General features: G+C 37.9%; 2 protein-coding genes across 13 annotated transcripts in view; one reads left to right on the top strand and one right to left on the bottom strand.

Annotated features, from left to right (window-relative positions):
- The window catches only part of Atg16 (Autophagy-related 16), a 360,881-nt gene that overhangs the window by 3,755 nt on the left and 332,932 nt on the right, over nucleotides 1-24,194 (top strand). For 8 of the 9 annotated variants that reach the window (XR_016138138.1, XM_089071890.1, XM_089071889.1 and 5 more), the window contains exons 6-8: nucleotides 235-370; nucleotides 2,122-2,227; nucleotides 4,765-4,907. Coding sequence is in view for 8 of the 9 variants with exons in the window: in XM_089071890.1 (XP_088928016.1) it covers nucleotides 235-370; nucleotides 2,122-2,227; nucleotides 4,765-4,907 (385 nt within the window). In the remaining variant the exon portion in view is untranslated. Of the gene's footprint in view, nucleotides 1-234; nucleotides 371-2,121; nucleotides 2,228-4,764; nucleotides 4,908-23,014; nucleotides 23,034-24,194 lie in introns of those variants that run through there. The other variant, XM_089071893.1, reaches the window with a different exon arrangement.
- LOC105428264 (uncharacterized) overlaps nucleotides 1-24,194 on the bottom strand; it is a 56,252-nt gene that overhangs the window by 6,766 nt on the left and 25,292 nt on the right. The gene's annotated exons all lie outside the window — the stretch shown is intronic.

Below are 24,194 nucleotides of genomic sequence, written 5' to 3'. Positions count from 1 at the left end.
CTCGTCTTATATATATATATATATATATATATATATATATATATATATATATATAAAAAACAAAATATTTATTTTAGAAATGGTTAATTACAAGTTGAAAAAAATAAGATGTGTAAGGTGTATGTGAAATTGATCGCAGAACATATCAACGTTGCTTTAAGTTGCTTCGCAACTTTGTTGAATGTCAGTTACACTGCATGATGTACTTACTGTCTGTTTCTCATTTTATTATAGAAAAAGACAAGCAAAGATGCAAAAGGAATTGGAAGATGCAGCACGAGATACGCGACCCGTTAGTCCTGATCGTTTAAGCTTAAAAGAAGTTGCTGGTCTTCCGACAGCAGTGCCAACGAAAGTATCCGTAACGTTTGTACGTTGAATCCAAAATATGTTATGTTATGCTATTATTACGGAAGCATTAACACCAATCCGTATGTGACCTTTCTAATAACATTAAAACAAGATTGCATGCTTTTTATGCGAATGGATTTATATTGAGTATATGGTGTATATTCTCAATATAAATTTTTAACATTTACGAAACTGCCAAATATTGTGTAATATTTAATATATTTTTAAAATCTTAAGTTTAATTAGATAATGCAAACATTTCTTTCTTGATTATTTTGGTACTTCTTAAATATTGGATCTTTTTTTTCTTTTTTACAGCCAATTACACCGTAAAAGTGGTGTAGGTTACACTCTGTGATTGTGTTTCTGTTATATGAAAGACTGTATTATATATGCTTTGTAATGTATTCGATACATCAACAATGTCCTTTTAATCATTTGTTTAACATCATATTTAATTGAATAATTAGTTTTTTAATATCAGAGGAATGACATTTTTGTACAGAATCTAAAGAAATGAACTTATTTAGGAATGTTTGAATCTACAAATTAGAAAATAAATTATTAGTTTAGTTTATTAAAGGGGTTGAATCATATTGGAACATACGGGATTCTTTGGCTCTTTACTTGTATAGTTATATTAAAGTACAACAATAAAAACTAAATACAAATATTGAAAACATGACTTTTCTGTTTCTTTATCGTTATGAATTGTACTTCTTTACATAGTAGTATATATTATCACAATACATACACATATACATTACTATGTGTACATATATAAAATATATTGCTAGAGTATAATATTGGTTAAGTTCCTCTTAAATTTTAGATATGTTTACGTAAAATAGTATTATTTATAGATGTTATGTGTATGTGATTGAAAATGCATAATGTTATAATTTTTATCGAGATTAGATAAGTACAACTTGTTTTTAAATATTATAAGATGCTTTTATTAAGATAGTCAGTAACCTTCTCATCCATATCCTGAGCCTATTGTTTTTTTTATCCTATTCTTAACAGTTATCAGCCTCCATAAATATTTATTATAATTTTTTATTTAATTATATGTTTATTTTTTTAAATGCTTTATTTACATTTTTACATATGGGATGTTTGTTTATTTTTAAAATATATATGCTACACATATTACAATTTAGTTTTTTCTTTAAACTATATATTTTGATATAGAAAATTATTATTTAAATCATTAAATTCTGAAAATTAGAGGTATATAAAATAATGTATAAATTAGCAGAATATATTTTGTAACAAACTTTTTATAAAACAATTTTTTTATTGGCTAGCAAAGTTAGGCAAAACATTCTGTCATTTCCTCTGTATTTTATTTATTATATCTATGATATTTTATAGTAACGTTCAGAGTTAAATAATTTTAAAGAAAAATATAATAAACATTTAATTTTTTATATTTGTAAAACATCTATTTCAAAATTTCATATTTTAGTATATTAATATTTAAATTTATGATACATGCTATTCGATTTTATAATTAAATATTTTTTAATTATTTGCTAATTGCTTTTGTGTTAAAAAATAGATAAATAAAGATAGAATATTTAAGGTTGTTCAAATATATATACTGAAAGAGTATGTGCTGTTGGACATTGATTTTTTGATTTGTCTTAGGATATTATTTGTTATGCACTGTATCGAGTCTTTGTTGATATAATATTTATATAATAGATTGAATGCATGGAAGATGATCTAGCAATCTCATACATCAAGTGCTTATAAACCTTACAGAGCGCCCATGAGGGGGAAGTATATGCTGTTAAATGGTCGCCTACTGATAGAATAGTGGCTACTGGTGGTGCTGACAGGAAGGTGAAGCTTTGGAATATAACTAAAGGTAATTAAAGAAGTGATGAGATAATATATACATTTAATATTATTTAAAATTGTATTTTTTGTTATATTATCCTTTTTAAAAAAGTTTCGATTATAATTTAAGATCAAATTATATTAAAATCATTCTATGATCTTTATTTTTACATGTTATTTATTATATTTAATAACTAAATGAGAAATGATTTTGATAAAATTTTGATAAAATTTGGAGATGAAATCATTGCAATATTTCAATTTACATTAAATATTCTGAATTTTTTAATTTAAGGAAATCTGTTTATATCGTCACTAAAGTTAATCTAAGAGAAAAAGACAAAGTTCTATCCATTATATCTATATCTGTAAAACTTTAATCTAATTTAATATATGGTGGAGAGTTGTTTGTTCACGTTTGCTTGCTTAAATTTATTTGAAGCTTGGGAATTGCGAGTAAGAATGAAATTCGACTTTAATTCGACATTTGGTTCTACTTAATCAAGTTTTAATGTTCAATTTGCAATCTCTGATTTCCAATGCATCTAGATTTAAGAACATTTATTTCAACTCAAAACCATTTCCGTGAGACTGATCGCCAAAGGATGTAAATCGCATTCGAGACGTTGCCAGCGCGTGTGAAGAAAATGCGATTAGTCGAAGCAGTCATGCGATAAACGATCTGAGCAATATAACAATTGCGAGTATTGCGTGCAAGCGGCGGGATGACATGTTCCACCAAGAGAATTTAAGAATCTATCGGTTGTGTTATTTTTTCAAATTTCCGCCAGAACACGACGATGCTTGTTAGTTAAATATGGGTCCATCTTGCACGCGTACGATGTAATTTCCGCAAATCGTTTTCGTGATTTTTCTTATCCCCATGTTCGCAGTTATCAACCCTTTCATGTTCTTTTCCTTAAGCCTTGTGTCCGTAATGCTAGAAATCGATCCGCGATCTCGATGGATTGAAAAATTGGCTAATCTTATTGATAAATTGGCTGAAATAGCCTTGTGATTGGTTAATATTTTCCTCTGTCCGAAATCTCGGATAAATTTCTAACATCGTGGACATAAGGCTTTATACAGAATATTTACTACCTGGATGTCTAAAACCTGGAATTCTTAAGGAATTTATTTATGTTTTTAAAAATCAGGGAATTTTATTGAAAATCATGGAATTTTTTTGAGGTTTTTTTCTAATATTTTATAATCATTTACAATCAATATTTTATCTAATATTTTATAATCTTTATAATCAAGAATTTATTGACTAAATTGTTAATGATAATGATAAAATAGATCCATCCACTCTAAACATCAGAGAATACTAATTTTACAATTAATTCAATATTTAGACAACGATTTTATGTTAGATGCTATTTTAAATGAAGACGATAGAAATTATACGATAGAAGAAAATATATTCTATTGACATATTATATACATACATACATATATACATATATCACACACACACACACACACACACACACACACACACACACACACACACACACACACACACACACACACACACACACATATTTATATATATTTTTTTGTATGAACAATTTTTTACCGGAGTTATGTATTTTTTACTTGTAAATTTGCAACGACAAAATAGTATTCTTCAAGAAGATTTACAATCTAATTCCAATAGTTTTCTTTGATTTATATACATTCCAGATTTATGTACATTCCAATAGACAATTAATAATAGCATACATAATATATTATGTTACTTATTTGTTGATTAAAAATAAAAAATCATTTTTGTACGAAATTTCCTTTGGATTCTATGTAAAAGTGGGTTACTTGTTATGTTTCCGTTCTATACGCGGGTGGTATCACTTTTTCTCAAGAGATTTCCCCACGATCCACTTAATGAAGTATGTTAACGAATCAACAGGTTACTTTGCGCGTCGTTTTAGTTCACCCTCGCGACGCCTACTAAAAGCGGCCTCGTCGCTTCTCAATCGCTTCCCATGCCATAACGAAGCGCAATCGCATATGCTATAACATTCTCGAATGTAATTCCCCTTCCCGTCTCCCGTCTCCCTTTACAAATTAGATGAAACAGTCGTCCTTATTGTATGAGTTATATCCGCTTAGCTTGAGATCTGTTATTCTGGAACTACACGCATTCTCCATTTCTCGGCTTTGTTCCGCACGCTTCTTCATTGCTCTCTGCATCTATCTCTCCGTCCTCTCCCCCTTCTCTCTCTCTCTCTCTCTCTCACTCACTACGTATTCTCTCCCTTTCTCATTCTCTCTGCTTATTTTGAGGTGCTTATAACTTGCTCCCTTCAGATTGAAGCTCGGCTTACTCGCTGCCAATTAAGCTGTCAGGGCATAAATTTAATTAGTCATATTCAGAGAATAACGCGCGATATGGATGGAGGGAAGGAAAAGAGACAAAGATGCAGAGTGAAATGGAGATCAAAGTAATTAATGGAGGAGGCACACGTAAACGCGAATTAGAATTAAACTCAAACGTCGTTACGTAATGACTTGGTCATCGGTAAGATGACTTGAATCTGAACGTGAACAATTCTATTGTAGATGTGTCGGAGAGTAAGGGTATCCTCGTTGGCAGCAATGCCGGTGTGATGTCAGTGGACTTCGACTCGACCGGCACCCTCATCCTTGGAGCATCCAACGACTACGCGAGCCGCGTCTGGACAGTCAGTGATCTTCGCCTAAAGGTAAGTTTCTGCATCTATTGACCTATTGCGTGTCTTCAGCACACCTCCGGAGCAACACGAAAGCTCAAAGAGTCATTACAGAATGGCATGAAAGGACGTTTCAAGATTTGCATAAGATTGTGGTGTATTTTACATGAAAAAAAAATGTTTTGCTAAAGCGCATACAAACTTAATACATATCTAAAAATAATTTTATTGAACTATCAAAAAATTATATAAGATAGATAAATTGATTGCTAGGATATTAAAAATTTTTATAATATTATCATCGTGTTTATTGAAATTCTGCATAATAATTTTGATAGTCCAAAACAAAATTTTTTTTAGCTCTGTATTTGGTCAAATTTTTAGCAAACCTGTTCTTTCCATGTAGGATTTCGTGTTCTTTTTAGGTTTTCTTCTGAATGATATAACTTTCGAGTAACATCGTGTTACAGAGAAACAATGTTCAGTTGAACTTTAGAACGTTGTCTCGTAAATACAACTCTGCAATTATGTTACGTAATTGCCGCGTATATTAAATTCTGTGTAATGAACGAAAACGGATGAAGAGAAGGAAAAGGCACAATGCTATAAAAATTGCGATGAGATTGATCTCTTCTGTATTTCTATTACAATTTTTACAGAAAAAAATTTTAATTAAAATTTAAGTGAAAAGTTTTACAAGTTTTAACGCGAAAAAATTCAGATATAAAATATAGTATAATAATCACCTGCGCGCACGCTTTATAACATTTACAAGTCCCTAAAAGAAATATATTTTCAATATCTGGGAAATGCGTTGAAACAAGTGACATCACAAATGCAGAAATCGATTATTGGAAAAAAATGAGAAGTTTTAAGCATTATTTTCATTTGCAAAGCGTATTTCGTTTTTTGCGTCATATCGTTAATATCGATAACTGTTTTTAAGGCTTCAAATTCTCGATTGCCATTCAAATGCTGCTCGTTCGTAATTATGCCATGGTATATTCTATGGATACTCACGAAAAGCCGAATGTATTACGGAATTAGCGGCTTTATCCCTCTCATGGAGAGATGGGACGTTCCGACGATACTCGGACGAAATATTGAAAATTCATCTAACAGCGTTGAGTCACAAATTTTTTTCAAGTCCACAGATTACGGATGCAGTATCGAAATTACGTGAAAAGTCGTAAATAAACCGATGTGGACGCGGACACGTTCTATTTTCTTTTTTTTTTTTCTTTTACAAATGGGATATTATCGATTCTTTAACTTGTTTTTGTAAGATTATTGACGAGATAAAAAACTGTAGTTGCAATTACAATATAATGCTTAGATTTATTATAAATTAATATGAAATAATGATGTCTAAACAAAAAAAAAAGAAAAGAGCATTAATTATGCCTTTTTAAATTTTATTTACCTTTCAAAATATTTTTCGCATATGTTCCTTCAGATTAATTTCGTTATCTTTGAAAAATTTCAAATAACATTTGGAACGCTATACGGCGTATTTTTGATTTTTGTTTATTTGCGATAATTTGCTCTTTTAATCAACCGCGTGTTAGACCATAAGCGTACCTCTGCCCGTACTCAATCAGGCTTTCATACTGTATTGCGCCAGGTATAAAAAGAAGTTACATTAAGATGGAACAAATGCCTTAACAACTGCAGTAATGAGACGCGCTCGTCTCTCGTCCCCGTGAAAACGTGATTGGCTGTACGGACGTGTCCCAGGAAGTGCATAAAGGGACGTCCCGCAAAACATGCATTAAATTACAGGTCTGTTCCGTCGACGAGACAGCCCGTGAATCTACCGGCAGTAGAATATGAAATTTATCGTCACCTTCTTCCCTCGCGATCTATTACGGCGCGGCTCATGTAAATCCCGCAACGTTGGCGCGATCGTAAAGCTAATGACAATTCGCAAAAAAGTCGAGCCAGAACCAAATCGCTCTGTGAACCTTATCGCGGATCGTTACTTCTTCATACGTTCTATTCGTATATAGTATGCAAAAGGTGATTTGACGTTTCCCGTCTTTTTTGATCTCTCTCTGTCCGAAGTTTGCTCCCTCGCTTATTTTCTCTCATCTTCGCTACTCTCTGCGTCTGTTTTCTACAACGCAGAAGAAAACTTTTGATACGCACGTCAATCTTTTTCCGTAGCCCTATATCTTCTGTTCTGGAAATATACTATTGAAAAATGTTAGAATGATGAGTCATTGATCGAGACGTTCCAAAAATATCTGAGAATGTTTGATATCCGGGAATATTGAAATTCACTTTTTCAATAATGTTCTGCAATATCTGTAATTTTTTTAGATGATTCCTATTTACACACAGATTTTTTTTACGCTGCGATACATTAGTATGTGATTCAGAGACGGAAGATTAATATGATTCAATATTTTTTCAAATTCAAAAACGAATAATTGCACATTTGTAACTCAACAAATTTTTATTTCCATGTAATATTTACTTTTTATTAATTTCTAAAAATTTAGCTTATTAATTACCTGACCACTGCAGGCAATCGATAAATTATGTAAGCACTTTCTTAAATTTCCAAATTATATAAATAAGCTAGCTTATGAAGTTTCAATCTCACGCAAAAACAATAACGTGATAAAAGCTTTAGTTAGGCGATGCGTGTCAAATGCGACGGTCAAAGTTTAGCATATGACAGTAAATGCTTGATCACTATTAATGCACGTTATTTCCTTTGATCTACGCCCGAAGTCGGGCTCTCGTATGTAAGAACTTAAGTACATGGTCTGTCGATAGTCGGCGGCATACACGGGCGCGCGGGTCGTGTATAGAGGAGTAATCAGGGATGATCGATCGCGATGAAACTTTGAGTCCCACGCCGTACGTATGGTACCGACCTGCGCACCTCGTTACTTTGATAGGATTGTCAGAGTGTCGTACTGATGTAACATGATTAAACGCTGGGAGCAACCGGCGATGATTGTCGGCGAAGCCGACGGGAATCGACGGATGAGAGAAGCTTCTGCTTCTCGCGCAACTTAGTCCTCGCCGATTCTAAATGAAACGGTACTTTGATTCGTGCCGTGTATATGACCGAATCTGGCTGGCTTGATTTTGATCGAAAGCGTTTCTCTTACGGGCAGATCTTCCGTGAGAGATCCGTCATCGACATCTAATCGATTCGCCGCGTTGCGTTTGCAGGGACACGCGGGTTTCGCAAGTAACTGATGGTCGAGAGCGAACATTAATAATACTGAGAGAGAGAGAGAGAGAGAGAGAGAGAGAGAGAGAGAGAGAGAGAGAGAGAGAGAGAGAGAGAATCTCGCGAGGCTTCTCTCGCGAGACGCCGCGTTTCCTCCGCTGAATGCTATCGTCGCGCGGTTTCGGTATCCGAGATAATTTCTCTCCTCGGTGCAATTACACCGTGTATTCACGTTAGATCACGCGACGAGATTCAGCGAAGACGTTCTCTCGCAGGGAGAAGCATGGAGCGAGATTGGGCAGATAGTCCGCTCCGCACCGCACCGCACAGCCACGTAATTCCATTACATCCTCGACGCGTCGTACAAGTACAAGCCGTGCGTTCAGCAGCCTTGCTCAGAGTAATATCGCCGCTTTACGGCGCTGCGGTTTATCGGCAGCGGAACACAATGTGTGTAATGTATTCGCGCGGGCGAGCATACGTGAAGCCGGCTCGTATCGCTCGCGTATCGTCGGCTGTGTTAGACTGTGATTATCCGACGCGTCCGAGAAATCGCGAATAGCTGCCGCGTCTCGCGCGTTGTTCCGTCCAATCGACCGAATCCCATTCTCTCCCCCTCGCCGTTCTTGCTCGCTTTTTCGCGCGCCGTTCGCCGGGAAAACAGGCCCTTGCCGGGAGTCCACCGAACGGCGGCAGTTTCATTCCGAAGATTGGCGGCCAATGGCGCGTAAACTCACGCGGGAAACAACACGCGGTCTCTGTGGGATTCGTGCCCGTAACCAGTCTGTCGGTTATTCAGGCTGAGAGGTGCGAGACTCCCGGCCCCCATCCCCGATGTTTATTCTCGAGTGCTCCTCTCTCTCTCTCTCCCGGGAGAGCGTAACATCTGTCGATCTTAACGAAATGCGGTTTTCCCCGCGAGTTCCAGTCCTGCGGCTAGTATCCGCGACTTGTATCCGTGAATCGCGTCCAATATATCTTTTTTGCGGACGTATTAAATTCCGCGTTTCACGCGACATACTAAAACTTGCAGGAAGATTATCAAGATGAATTCTCGATGGAATGTGAATTTGTCATTTATGACGTTTATTATCTTTTTGAAGTTTCCAATTGATAAAACACATCACAAGTTGTTTTATGCACGGGATAACAAATTGTCTGTATGTTATGGGAGTGCAATTCGCCAAATCGTTTTGGCAGAGACAACTTAACGTTTATTTCAGAAAGGGGAAGAGATATTTTAGTCATATATTTCTCTTTGGATTGACATATATTAGAATATAACATATAACGATCGGTATATACCGTTACTGCCTGGATTATTAACGTAAAAATTCTCCGCGGTACAACGATTAGTAATCCGTAATCTCTTTACATTGTTTAAGTAAAGTGGCAAGAATTTCGAGCCTTAATAATTCAAAATGGTAAGAAGTATTAATGCCAGATTATCATCAATCATGAAAAATACATTATCTTCGTCGAGGAAAACTCGAGAATTCGCCAGAGGCGCGACAGAATTGCTACTTAAGATTCTTTTCTCCTGTCTTATCCTTTTTCTCGTCGCTGGTTTTTTTCAGGATATTTTTCCACTTTCTAAATTTTATACTTCCCGGATCTTTGTTTGTCACTTCGCTGGCAACGACGCGTTAAACGAATATTGATGCGCAGTGGTAGGTACCTGGCTAGGGCGATAGTGGACTCAATTTCGCGGCGGTGGAGTCTCCCTGTGTGCCGCCACTTCTATTGATTCGCCGACGATGTCTGCCGGTGGTTTCCTGGTTGTCTGACATTGGCAAACCGTCATACTTCCTCCAGCCCTCCAATCTTCCCGTAAGAGACGTAATCGCTCGTATTTTCCGTCTTCCGCGGCGTCTTCCTTCGTGCTCCTCATTACACGGTGCCCGTCTTGTCTTAATCTTGACTAATGAGTAACAAGCGACGCTGACGACGACCGAGTCCGATGCTCCGTAAATCAAATAACCGAGAGAGAGAGAGAGAGAAAAGGGAGAGACGCTTTAATTGCTGTACTTCAGTTAATTCGATCGAGTCTCTTTCCGGAAGTTGCAGTGTCGTCCTTCGTGGACGACACTGAAGATCCTTTCAGGACTTTACTCGACGATGCAGTTCCATTTAATAATATATAATGTCAGAAATAACTGTAATTGTTCATTTAAACAATATTGAATTGTTTTTTTAAATACTTGATAGCATTATTTCGCCTTGATGCATCCGGTAATTCCGAGCGCTGTCGTTTTTTAATACGGAAATTATCAATTTTTTTTTGTTTTTGTTTAATAACAGTTGTTTAATTCGACATGCTAACCACAATGTAATCGCGGAATGCGTATCGGCGCGAGCTTTTTTGCACATACGCGTATAAATATTTCTTGCAATCTCGTAATCTCGGCAATTTGTACATCACAGTAACTAATTACGTCATTATTATGACGTGAATATCGTCCCTCTTTGTGAAGCGCTAGTTTTCTCTTTCATCGGTACTCTTGTTCTTGCCGTAGTTACGTGCTCATCTCGCTTTAATCTCGGAGTCACGATTGTGCCGCCATTATCTAATCTGCTTAACGGTTGAGTTTCAATTACGCGCGTCGAGATTCCGCTGTTTATGAAACGCAGATGGTAAGCTTTTGAGCGGCATTTACGACGGAGAATAATGCGCGATAAACTTCATGAAAATTTATTCCCGTATGGTTAAGGACGCGATGCGCCGAGGATTTATCAATTTCAAAGTGCATGTCGCTCGTGAGACGCCCCGGACTGCTTAATTGCGGGTTTCTTGACGTCTCCGATCAAAGAAGGAAAGAAGGGAAATATCTCTTGGCGCGCTCATGACGACTCTAATAATCAGGCTGTACGGCTGGACCTGTAACGTTAATTCAGAAAACGCCGAGGCACTTTCAGGCGTCATCCAATAGGGTAATTTCAGGGTAACACAGTGGGCAGCGGGCACTCTGCGCTGGTAGCCCTCTCCGTTCAAAGGCATTACTTTCATGCCGGACCCCAGTAATTACCTTGTGAAATTACCGCATTTACATCCCTAATAGGAATAGGTGGATACAGATAGGAATGTCAGGTATGCCGCGGGAATATCGTGCAGGGGGGGGGGGAGGAAAGCACGGGGATTAACTTGAACACGCGCGCCGTCGCGCGCTGTCCTTGCCGAGGGGCGGGTGATTCGTACAGGAGGAACGTTTCGCGAGAGAGAGAGAGAGAGTCTTCTTTCTTTTCCACCGAACTCACCCTTTTTTTTCTCTCTCATCGTGCTCGCTTGCAGTCAAGATGGAGAGAAGCGGCGGCCGGCTATCAATTTTATCGAATTAAGATCGGATCGAGCGTAACGCCTATTAGATCGTACCCGCGGTACGAATCGTGAGCAGCATTCGCGAGAGAGTGGCTGCGCCTTTCGTTCCTCATTCGCGCTCAGTTGTTATTCGAACATGCACCGAGAAGCGAGTTTATTTTCTCGACGTTATTTTTGCGCTTAATAAATATCTCAGATATGATATACAGAAACGTACAATTTCGATATTTTTATTTTGCCAATATTTTCCCAGCATGCTCAGCGTGCTATGGATTTTATTTACAATTTGAATCATTATCTCTCTCTCTCTCTCTCTCTCTCTCTCTCTCTCCTTGCTCCCCCTCCCTCTCTGTTTGTTTGTCTCTCTTTAACACGCGAGATTTTATTTAATGAAAAATTGTTATAATATTTTCTACTAGTAATTATAAGAGAGTAGTATTAATGTAAAATTAAATTATTAAATGTAACGTGAAGTATTAAATTAAACGTAATGTAATGTAATGTATAAAATCATTTAATATTTATATCTGCTTACTGTCGCAAATATTCGACCTGTGTAATTGCTCAATGCATAAAGACTGGGCATATTTGTATGGAGAATTGATTGGACCCACATTAATTTGCGCTAGACAGGAAAGGCACTAATTATTTGTTCTTGCAAAGTTTGATTAGCTCGACAATGTTAGCTCGGTACAAGTGATATATCGCGCACATCGGTGTTGGGAAATTGCTTACCGTCAACATTTCCTGAGAGTGCTTGATCGGTTGACTCTCCCCGTCCCATTAGAGGGCGTGTAAACCACCTTACCGTGTATTATATCGCGCACACATGCTTATATCTCATACATATCTTGTGTTATGAGTGATAAAGGAAAAAAGCTTTCGCTTGCTTTCTCTCTTCTATCACAACATTATTTTCCAATATTGATAAATGCCGCTAGAAAGTAAAGAGTACTGATTTAGTTACGTTAATGCTTTGTATCTTAATTTCGAAGACACGGACGACTACAGAAATCGCAAATTTTCTCATAATTGCACATTGCTTGACAAATCTGAACATACTAATATATCTAAATCTATATAATATATCTAAAAGAAAGTTTGATTAGCTCAAGTTCTTAAACGTTACGGTATAATCAATGATTAAAATTCTTTATATATTAAAGCACACTTCGTTTTATGAAATAACTCAGGAAGAAAATTTTATTATTTGTTCTCAGCTGCGAAGTTTAATCGAAGTTTAAGATAGACTCATTTATTTGTAATCACTTTTAATTTACAAATTATATGAATATTTCATTAAATGGAATGCAACATTGAAGAAAGTTAAAAGCGCACATACTTTGATACAGGTAGAAAATAAATTATCTTTCAAGGATTTAATCCGGTGTGTTGATTTTTGTCTTAGATTTATATAGATATTATTGGACGAATAATGGGACGAAATTGCATTCAAATTTACGTCCAAAAATGTTGCAACTTTTGCGTTATTCACGCGCGTAAATGTTTTGGCGAGAAGCCAAACCGCTGCTAACGAAATTGGTATGTTTATCCCAAACAATGTACGTGCTGCGGCGAACAACCTGTAGATATTTGGCGAACCGGCCGTAATGTCAGGAACGCATGCCGAGAATCACGCTCAAGCACGCTGGAACGAGTGGCATTTTTAAAAATCCTGGAAGCGAGAATTTGTCGTTGCGACGTCCGGCGTTTTAAGTGTACTTTTTCACTGACAGCCGCGGATACTAGCATACACATGGACGCACACACACAAACACACACACACACACACACACACGCGCGCGCGCGCGAGAGATATATACAAGTATAAGTACGTATACGTACGTATAACTTGCGATATAAAGGAACCGAGCGTATTTTACGTCGCGCATTTTTCTTGCGCTTCTTCTTCTTCTACCTACTACTTTCTGCTCTTCATGCAAAAAACTTCTTGACTTTAAAAGGGGACCATGCTTCCAAGTTAAAGCTAATTAGTATTTACGCCAGTTTTCAAAAGTACGCTCGTATCTTTCTTTTATCACGCTAAAGTGCACCTTAATGCGGCATAATGTGGACAACTGCAAGCTTGAGATACATCTGGAAGCGTCAAGCGCATCTCTTCGACGATGTGTGCACTCCCGAGTAATGCGTATTTGTAGCATTGTAAGAAAATGCGCCAGCTTTTCTATATGCACGCTGCTAGCGCCATGCATTCAAGGATACCGGATGCTGAGACTCGCATGTTCGTACACACAGTCTGTGTGTGTGTGCGTGTGTGTGTGTGTGTGTGTGTGTGTGTGTGTGTGTGTGTGTGTGTGTGTGTGTGTGTGTGTGTGTGTGTGTGTGTGTGTGTGTGTGTGTGTGTGTGTGTGTGTGTGTGTCTTCCATGTCTCCTATATCGATTGGGTGCTAATTAGAAATTAATGCTCGCACTAGACTTGAATAGCTTTGATGGTGAAATGTAGCCAGTCGCAATTCGCCGCCCATGATTGTCGGTTGCGCGGTTTACGATCAAACGCGAAACTCTGTAATTACATTCTCACGTGACATAATATGCGTATATTATATATGCGTGGCTGGTTAATAACATATATATATATATATATATATATATATACATCGGATATGTGCTTCTTTCACAGGTAATTTTTTTTCCTTTTTATAATATAATTATACTTGAATTTTGACTTTGACTTTGAAGAATATTGAAAACTCGTATCTTCATTATTCCATTAATTATCTTTCATATGACAATATATGCAAGTATTGTAATTGTCAGTTTCTACAATATTCGCGTTTGTATGAAATGTACTAATTATATTCGATGGATGGGTTTATTGTAACTTAACGCGCGTACTTGTACCCTCAAGAATAATCTCGATAATCGAAATAATTTCAAACGACTCGAATATCTATCTTTGAAGTTCTTTCCGCCGGTCATTTAATTCTGCCAATTTTTCTTCAACGAAGTAACGGAGGAAGAGGGACGGAAGAGGGTTGGTTCTTTAGACACGCTCCAATTACGATGTTCAGAGAGCTTTTGAAGAGATTATAGATATAACACAACCATCTAAATCGGATTTAGTTTGATTCAAGACTCCATTCTCCGGAGCTTTGCCCACTCGCGTGCCCTGACCACGTAGATGCACCGCCGGCTGCAAGTTAAAACGCGTCGCGAACCTTGTACGTAGCTCCTCGTTGCAGATAAAAGCGAAAGGGTGAAATCGGCTGGAAAGCACAAGCTTTTACACTTTTGACTTTAACCGTGCTCTCATGTAGCATTGTGCATACTATGATATACTGTGTTCTTCGATCTCATGCCTGATATTATACCTCCGCCATGAGACGACGTTTCAGCGCTACACAATGTGTTCTCTTACAAACCACTGGATATAGAAGAGACTAAAAAGTCTTTGACGTTTCTGATTTTAAAACACACGCTTCATATACCTTGCGATTGTGCATGTGCGTGACGTTTCCAATATAGATATAAAAATGCATAATACACAAAATACATGCAAGACTAATATTATCAGTTTGTGAGCAAATACCGTAATTTTAATCAGTCTCGTTACCTCGAATTATTACACCGAGATGTTCTGACGCTTTTCTAGCTTTTCATTTCATAAAAGTTGACGTGGAAAAGAGCAGATTGTGCACGAAACTATTTTCGATCTCACGTCGATTCAGATCTAATGAACCATCGATGTTACCTCGCGATATCTATCGCGTGCGCGTTGGAAAACTTCTTGGGAGGAATTTAATTAATGGGACACGGTTTGTATGATGTTATTCGAGATGCCGTCGACCATTTCCCCCCTCCCTTTCCCACTTCAGATATGAACTGAATTTAAATTAAAAGTGTCGAGAACTTTTAGCGGACGATTTCAACACACTAGACTGAATCCTGAGCTAATTAAATTCAAAGTTTGGCATATCCTGAGTTTGTGGTCGCGTTTGTGATACCAGAATAATCCTAACAAATATAATGTATAATTGTAAATTTTATTTTTATCCCTTTTTATATGTGTATCTCATGTCGAACTATTTTTCTAAGAAAATTGTCATTAAATTGTTTAACGTAGTATATTGCAATTGTAGCTATTAGCCAAAAAGTTATGAAATAAGAATTCAACTGCGTATATGATTTATATAATATTTATTATCAAGTTAATTTATCCTTGTCCCTAGATCATATTACAAGCATAAAAACTGTATATATGATATATCGTCGATTTTTTTTATATTTAACATTAAACATGAATTATACGTATTTTGTGTGAATCCCGTCTTATATTCTATGTAAACTATGGATTGAGAATCTGTCAGGTGTAGTATTAAATGTAGGAAGACTGATGGAAGACTTATTGTCTCTGTTCATTAACGTGGACAGATTCTGATATTTTAGTTAGCGGATATGGAATGTCGAAACGTCGCAACGACGATACGCTCGATTTTGTCGCTAACTATAACGGATACGTATCGACGGCACCTTAACGTCGCAAAAAATCGCATCGATCTATCTCTGATTTAGCGGATTGACAGGCGAGGAATATAAATAGCCGACCCAAATCTCGCATCGTCGACACCGTTCGGCGTGTCCATTTAGCGGACGGACGAAAGAGAGAAGGCTTGATCGAATTAGACAAAGGATCGTTACGCCGTCGAAAGCAATTGCCGCGTGAACGAAGGTCGTGATGGGTCAAAGATTATAATTAAAGTCGAATCTTTGCGCGGGACAAACGGGGAAGAGGGAGAGGAGTCAGGTTGGTCTCTTCGTGAACCACCGTTGCTATAGTTACGATGAAAGCGGACAAGAATATCGACCGAGAAACTACGCTAGGCGAACGCACTCGAGTTGGCCCGTTAAATTAAAAGGAGAAGAATAGCGTTTAAGGGAAGAAATGATAGCCGGAGACAGCGGAAGCGCGAGCAAGAAGAAAAAGATAATTAATTAATTCGTTGAAGTGTAATTAAGTAGAGATGATTCGGCTGCTCTGTACCGATTTCTCTCGTTTCTCATCGGTCCGCGTTAGCATTCCCAGTAAGATAACCAGAGGCGAAGGAGTGATAATTACCCCTCCTACAATTTTGAAATTAATAGTGATTTCGTAAATGTCGTTTTATCATGTCGGTCGAGAAACTTCCAACTTCTGAAACTTTGATAGGTATCCGTCGACCGCTGAAACGAGCGGTCGAAGAGAGTTCGCTCGCTGCGAGAACGGCGGTCCCAGCAAGATGGCGGTGCGAATGATAAATCGTGAAATACAGGAAGATCTCGAGGACTTCATACATTTTCGCGGTGCGGAACTCCCGGGGTTAACTCGACTTGTCTGTGATGAACGGCGTAGTCCGGTGAATATCTCGCGTTGAAATCGCGTTAACTCTCGAATATGGGTGCCCGTGATTTCTGCAGTCGGCCACTCGGGAAAACCGAATCTAATTTCGGTCTTTCGATGCCCACCCTTCCCATCCGTGTTCGATTTTCACAATTCGAAAAGTGGTGATTTGAAATTGTTGAAATTGTTACGGAAGTTTCCCCCAATCGAATTAAGCCGCATAATTAAGCTCGATATAAAGTGTACGAGATTGAATACTAAATGAAAAAGTTGGAAAGAGATTTAATTTTTAACGGAGAAAAATATAAGTGACATTTTAGATTAAATCTAAAATATATCTATTCCGCGCGTTAGATTTAATATTATTATGTACACGCTTGATTAACACAAGTAAAATTAACAACTGCAATTGAGATAGCAAACTCTGACCGCAACAGTGACTTTACGATCATGTCCGACTTCTTGGCACTCTTGGCTCGACTTAGGACTTTAGTTCGGAGAAACCCGAAACTTTAACTAAAATCGAAACTCTAACTAACTTCCGCTAGCCACGATGAAACTTACTTGAAACCGAAGATATCTTTACCACGTGTAACATATTTCGGTATACATGAAATTCATTTTTTCTTTTTGTGTTACAAATTGAAATCTTTACATTGTTCAATATAATTGCGGTTGTGAAAGTCATAATAACAATTGTATTTTGATAAATGTTGTTAATTTCTCTGCCGATGGAATATAAAACAAATATATATTTTATTTTGAATTCCTTACATTTAAAACTTTTAATACATAATTTTTTCCCTTTAGTATAAGGAATCACTGTTAGAGATTCAATCTCGCGAGGCATTTTATTTTTGCGTTCGAATACATAAACGGATCAAACGTGACGGGCAACTGCTCCTCTGTGCTTTATGACATTTTTATGATCTTGGCCCGTAAAAATCTCACGACATCACCGTACCTCACGGTTGAGAACTTTGCAACGTCGCCGTCGCATCGGTTTGTATAAAATTGCATGTCGACGCGTATCTCTCAATGGTATTTCGACCCCACCCTCCGCTAAAACCACCCCGGCCTGCTTTGCGCGTGATATTTTATGTCCCGTGGGAGGTGCCGAACGGTTTACGTTGCGGTGAAAGATATGCGGAAGGAAAGTCTTTTGAGCGTCACGTGTGAGAGAGCGCGCGGAAGCCTTCGCCGCAAATCCGTTGCGAGACTACGTTTTCGGTTACGGCAAACAGCAACAGAGAGCGGCCCTTGGATCGCGCAATTAATGCCGGCTTTCCTGACCTCGATTATGCTAGCCCAGCTGATAATTAGTTAATTGGCGCGAGCGCGCGTTTGCGAACTCGCATTTCGAGTGGGTCTGAAAAGAGAAAATCTCGAGAGTAGCTCTCATCTCCGTGGCTGATCCGGATTACGTCGTTCGTAATAAGGCTCGACCCATTTCTCGGCACGCGCGCACTGCCGATTTACTCGTCTCGTTACCGATTATAACCCCACGCATCTCTATTCCCCACTTTGGAAACAACATTCCCTCTCAATGACTTTTAATTCCCCTCGCACGTTAAATTTCCGATTGATTTTTTTTTTATCGCTCGCCGTTGATTTCATAATCATGTCGTGATTCGACATGGCAACCATAATATAATGACGCAATAGCATCGTAGGCTCGGTTAAGGCTCGCGCGCGGAGAATGGATAGCTCAAATTTACAATTAGGCAAGAGAGAGGCACGATACGCGAGGCGCGCTTAATATTTAAGAAAAGATTTTATCTTGCTGATTAAATAGTGGTTAAAGATGTAGAACAAGTCTTTGTTCGTGAGGAAACCTTTGCCGCGCGGAAACTGTTGCGGGATGAAATTTTTAATTCTCTTTGCTCTTGGACCATCCTGAAATTTTACCGGTAAAAGCTAAATATTAAAAAAAAATACTTGGCAGTTTCTCGGAAATATCTCTGTGCATTCTTTTATTCTTTGAGGTTTACATTTACTGCATAAACTTGATATTACAAGTTACCGTCTCAAAGAATGTTATGGTTTAAGAGTTATCTCTTTCAGAGTCCATTTATTTTTGCGATGGTACTATTTTTCCTTTGAGGCAAACGTTGTAATGAGAAAATTACAGTACAGGCATACTACACTTTTACAGTGGGAAATAGACTTTCTATCCGACAAAACATAACGCGTTGCCCTTGTTAATTATATATTTTAACAATATTGCAGTGTGACACAAGAAAATACCTATCGGGGATGTTATACTTACAGCGGAAGCAAAATTTTTTGCTGGAAAATAAAAATCTTAATAAAGCTCAATCTTTGTTCCCGGTGAATCCGGGACGCGGCAAATTGGCCGGGCAATTTCAAAGTAATGTCGTTTTCACTTATTCCGCGCGTGAACTTCGCCCCGAATTAAGAATCCCCGCAGCTTTCGCTAAAGCGCGTTGCTCGCGCCATTATCCTCCCGAGCAAACTGTAAACTCGGTATACCTTGAGAGACACCGGACTCTTTAATCGCGACTACCACGATATTGTTCCTGCCGTCATTCTCTGTGCATGGTTACTTTACCCATGGTTATTGTCGTGCCGCGTACTAGCAACGAATTTCACGCTCGCATCACGTACGTGCGATTTATCGCGCTCGTGGTAGTATCGCACTTTATTATAAACATTCTTAAAGGAGCTCGCCCCGGGCTGCGAGTAGGAATCTCCGTATCGGTTTTACTATACGTGATTCGCAAGCTGTAGTCACGGGGGCACAAAGGGATGCGCGCCCCTTGCTTGCGTCGCGCATCCGTTCCCTATTGGAGTTTCACATGTATCGTGTGTATTTGTATGTGCGTTCACATATTACTGTGTACCTCAATCAATTATGTATATATATTCGTCTAGCCGGTGCTGACATGTGTAGACGGTTGTACGCGCCTATGACATGGTCAAAGTGTCAGATAGATCCCCGAGCAAGCGAGGTTCCTTTGATCAGGCGTACTCAGATGATCGATAACATACATAAACATATCTAGGCTTGAATTCTTAAATACTCCCTCCTCCGAACGCATTTACTTATTGAAGATATAAGATGTGTTATAAGAGCAAAAGAAATGTGATTATTCACCCTGATAATTTGTTTAGAAAATAAATGTAAATATTAATATGCTTTCGACAAGCTTAATCATGTGTAGACGATGGTAAATCATGTTTCTTGCGAACGTTACAAAATTCACAAATTATTTTCTTATTGTGGTAAAAATAAAATAACTAATAAGATAGTAGATGGTATGGCAGAATTTTATAATGTATAATTTTTCATTTTAATTAAATTTATATCTAAATTAATTGAATATATCTAAATATAAATTTAATTAAGGAAAATGAAAAATTATAAGATATCTCAGATCCAATCTTAGCTCTCGAGCTATTTATGATTTTATCGTTTGAAATTTATCTCATATTATTGTATTATTAATAAAATAGAAATAATTTGTAAATCGCAACGACCGCGTCGCTTATAATCGTCTATTCACAGTGAAAACGTTTTACTAAAGCGTTTCAATATTCACATTAGCTCGTCTCATAACGAACTGCTACATTTGCGTAGCAATGCACGTATGTCACGGATGACGCGAGAGGCGTGCGCATAACTTTTACTCTCGAAGCAATGAGTCATCGTCAATCTTCCTATCGCCTGTATTATCGAGTCACGATCGGTGATGTTCGAGAAATGCAGCCCGCGCAGCGAAACGTGCGCAGACGTTAACCCAAAGTCTCACCTCGCGATTGAGCGATGATCGAGCGAGCCGTCCGTCGGCGAAAACGAAAGTTCGTCGATCGCTGCGATCGATAACGGGCATATGTCCGGTTATGGTATCGGCCTATTGTATCGCAGAATAAGAGGCAGATTGAGCTGCCAGTCGGCGTATCGCGCTCTTCTTATCAATCCTCGGAAGCGAGGTCTGCTATCCTTTCTCACGTGACACGGTGTGTGCGGCAATCAGCCTTCGCCTGCGTAGACCACGTTCTCCTGCCTTCGTGTTACTTTCCCCTCTTCCCTCTTCCTCTCTTTCATTATTTATCCCCTTTCTACCCTCCCCGCCCCACCTTCCCCTCTCCCTTTTTGTCTCTCGTTTTTCTTTCTCCTCCTCTTCTCTTTTTATTTCTTTTGTCTAGCGCGTGAGTTGAAAATTTCCAACTTGCCGAACGCCGACGCGTGCAGCATCGATCGAACTTCGCCAGACTGCCTCAGGCATTGGCTACACGTTCTAGCCACGCGATTTGTTCAAATCAGAAACTTTCAATATCCGTTGTTCCAATTCAGAGGCGGACTCGAGTGAAATTGCTATTAAATAACTGAGCATACCCCGGGAAAACTACCTCCTATCAAATCCGATGAGACAGTATCCTTACCGTAAATCAGTTGACTGCAATTTAATGTGACGACAAACGTTTCCAAACGGACGTGATAAAATATTTAGCTCACGATTTTTTTTTCACGAAAGTGATATCAATTCTTATATCTTATATCTTATTGATTGTATACCGCCTTTCTGTTTACTCTTATTTTAATAATATATATTTATCGATTACAAATCTTGAAGATTTGAACGTTTGACAGACATTTTTATCATGATAAATGAATTTTAATAAATATATCGACGTATATAAGGGTCTCATGATTTAGCCTTATCTTTCTGATGGATTCTTTATATATGATAACGAGAAAGAATATGTGAGTTGGGACACAGATGCTAAAAATAACTGTACTATCAAGATGCTGAAGATTCGAGATAAATAAGTTTAAAGTCCCATAGAACTAGGGTGAAAATTTCCCCTATGATGATCACAATAAGGTTTCATAAAATCTTTACGCATTTTCACAGTAGGTTTTGCATTTGGATTTTATATTCATATTTAATATTGTTTTACGAGATTATAACCTCGAATCCTTGTTTGAGATAGTTAATCCCGATAGTTAATATATAATTATTATTTGCTTAAATTGTTATCTATCAAATTTTCCGCGCGATACATTTTATCTCATCAAATTCGAACTGAACCGAATCAGAATTATTTAAGGATATCCAGCAAAGAGATATAAAAATTCTTAAGGAATGACGATATATTATGGCGAAATATTAAAATGTCCCGACTCGTTTTGCTATTGACATAGTCCGATGAAATTTTTATACATACAGCACATTATTTCACATTCATTTACAGAATATGTGCACGTGATTTTCCGATCGGTTTTGTTCCGCATACTAAATTTCGCGCGTTAGTCGGCGAATCGTCGGCCCTTATAATTCTCGCTTCTGTTTCGTTCACGTCACGCCGCGCCGCCGTGACGGTGTACGTGGACAGGTAAGTAATTCAGCGATCGACAGGATTCCCTCCTCACACTACAGGCGCAGGATGAAATGCAAATCGCTACTCGACTACGGATCGGTGAATCCCCTCGAGATCCTCCGCGACACGGTGTGCCTTGGCGCGAAAACACTCTTGCGGTCCCGGGGGAGTTCGAGCCAGACGCTCTCAATCTTCATCGCGGCACTTAGGAGAGTCCGCGTAAATTAATTCTCGAGGTTACAGGACGAATACAAAAGGCGCCGAGTGTGCCAAGTCATGCTTTCACCGGGACGCTTTTTCTCGCGCGGCGCACTGCACTCCCATCGGGCTAAACGACACCGAGCGCGTGATAGCAGTATTTTTTAATGCAAAGCCCCGCGAAAAAGTCGGACGCAGAAAACGGATAATGCCGAATAAAGCTGCTTAAATTTCTAATTTCGCATTTTATCAGATAATTAGGTAACCACTTGAGTATATATACTTATACTAGTCGGAAAAGTTAAAAAATTTGAAGCTTTTGAAATATTAACAGAAAATTACCTAATTGATATTTTGTGCTAGAAATGACTTGAATTGTATATTCTTTTTATGCGCTGGTGTATAACGAGAATAAAAATATCATGCATTCGAAACGATATAATTGGTGATATATGTATAAAATAAATTTTTAGTAAGAAAAAACAATTGTGACATTAGAAAGAAAAAAAAAGTTTTGTATGTGTGTGTACACATACACAATGTCATAATTTTTCTCTTACTAAAAAAATTTATTCGTGTTTCTAATAAGATGTATGACCTACGAAAAGATCGGAATATCATTGTAATTTTTCATCTGTTTTATGAAAAAAAAAAAAATATATATATATATATACATGTGTAGAGTAACCGAATTGTAATGTCAAAGTAAGAAATCTTTTTTTAGTTAACTTCATAACTTCTCTTGTTTCAGTAAAACAACATCGACCTAAATAAAATCTTCGCTGGCTTTTCCCTCATATCGTCGTCATCTCTTTATAACCGCGCACCTATCTCATGACCCAACCAAGCACAATAATACCGAAGCTGCCGCTATCGCGTGATTCTAACGACACTATTTTCCCTCGTAACTCAGTTTTATCCCATTGTGAATCTCGTCGAAACTTTGGAGCATTTCTCCTCGCGATTTGTCTCCGCGAAAGCACAATGTGCACAGCAGAATAAAACTATCATATCACATACGAGTGGCATTTATTTTAAATAAATCACACAATTCTGCGCAAAAAGCACGAAAAATAAACTACTTAATATAAATTTGTTACATGTACGTTTTTGAATATTTTAAAATGTAAACTAGATTATAATTCCACTTTTTATGAAATAAGGGTAGGATTAATCTTCTTCTTGCACACAGAGTAAAAGTTTAGTAGTTACTACTAGTACATATTAGCACATGCACATAGTGTATGCCGATATATTTATGTAATTAATTAGATAAGCCCGTTCTTGCTTACTTAATAAATTATACTCTGTCGAGATGCGCTTGGTTTACTGTAAGATAGTGCGCGACATATTATACATAATATTTCGTGGATTCTGTAAGATCTCGGTAAACTGGTGAAGACGAAAATTATAACTACTCAGAGGAAAGAAATATTCCAGTTATGATCTGATGAGAAACATTTGCGGGAGAACATTATGCGTCCCAGGTGGAAGTGGTTTTTCTCTCTCTCTCTCTCTCTCTCTCTCTCTCTCTCTTTTTTTTTACATTGTGCCGGATCTAATATTATATATTCGTACCTATCTCCTATGTAAACCCGAATACATATGTACGTATGCCCCGCATGCATATATGTATGCCTACGTTGGACCACCGGGGGTGGGTGTTATTAATTCACCTCGTACATCACACAGTCTCTCGGCTGTGGTGGTGGATGCGGTTGCTGAGGCCGCGTTATCCGTAGCTTTCCGAGTATCGGGATGGGGAGGGGGAAGGGTGTGATCATCGTAGAGAATCTTAACCCGTTTCAGGGTGGTAGCGGCGAGACGTGTGTACGTAGATGTAGACGCACGTTTGATACAAATGTTATTGAGCGAGAGCGTGGCGCGAGATGAAGTGGAGATCGAGCGAGAGACAGGCAGATTCGTCGAGA

Source organism: Pogonomyrmex barbatus, unplaced genomic scaffold (assembly GCF_055798465.1).
Source record: "Pogonomyrmex barbatus isolate J1 unplaced genomic scaffold, ASM5579846v1 scaffold12, whole genome shotgun sequence".
In the NCBI taxonomy this organism is placed as follows: Eukaryota; Metazoa; Arthropoda; class Insecta; order Hymenoptera; family Formicidae; genus Pogonomyrmex; species Pogonomyrmex barbatus.
Note: the sequence above shows the minus strand (reverse complement) of the source record. Positions and strands in the feature narration are given on the sequence as shown.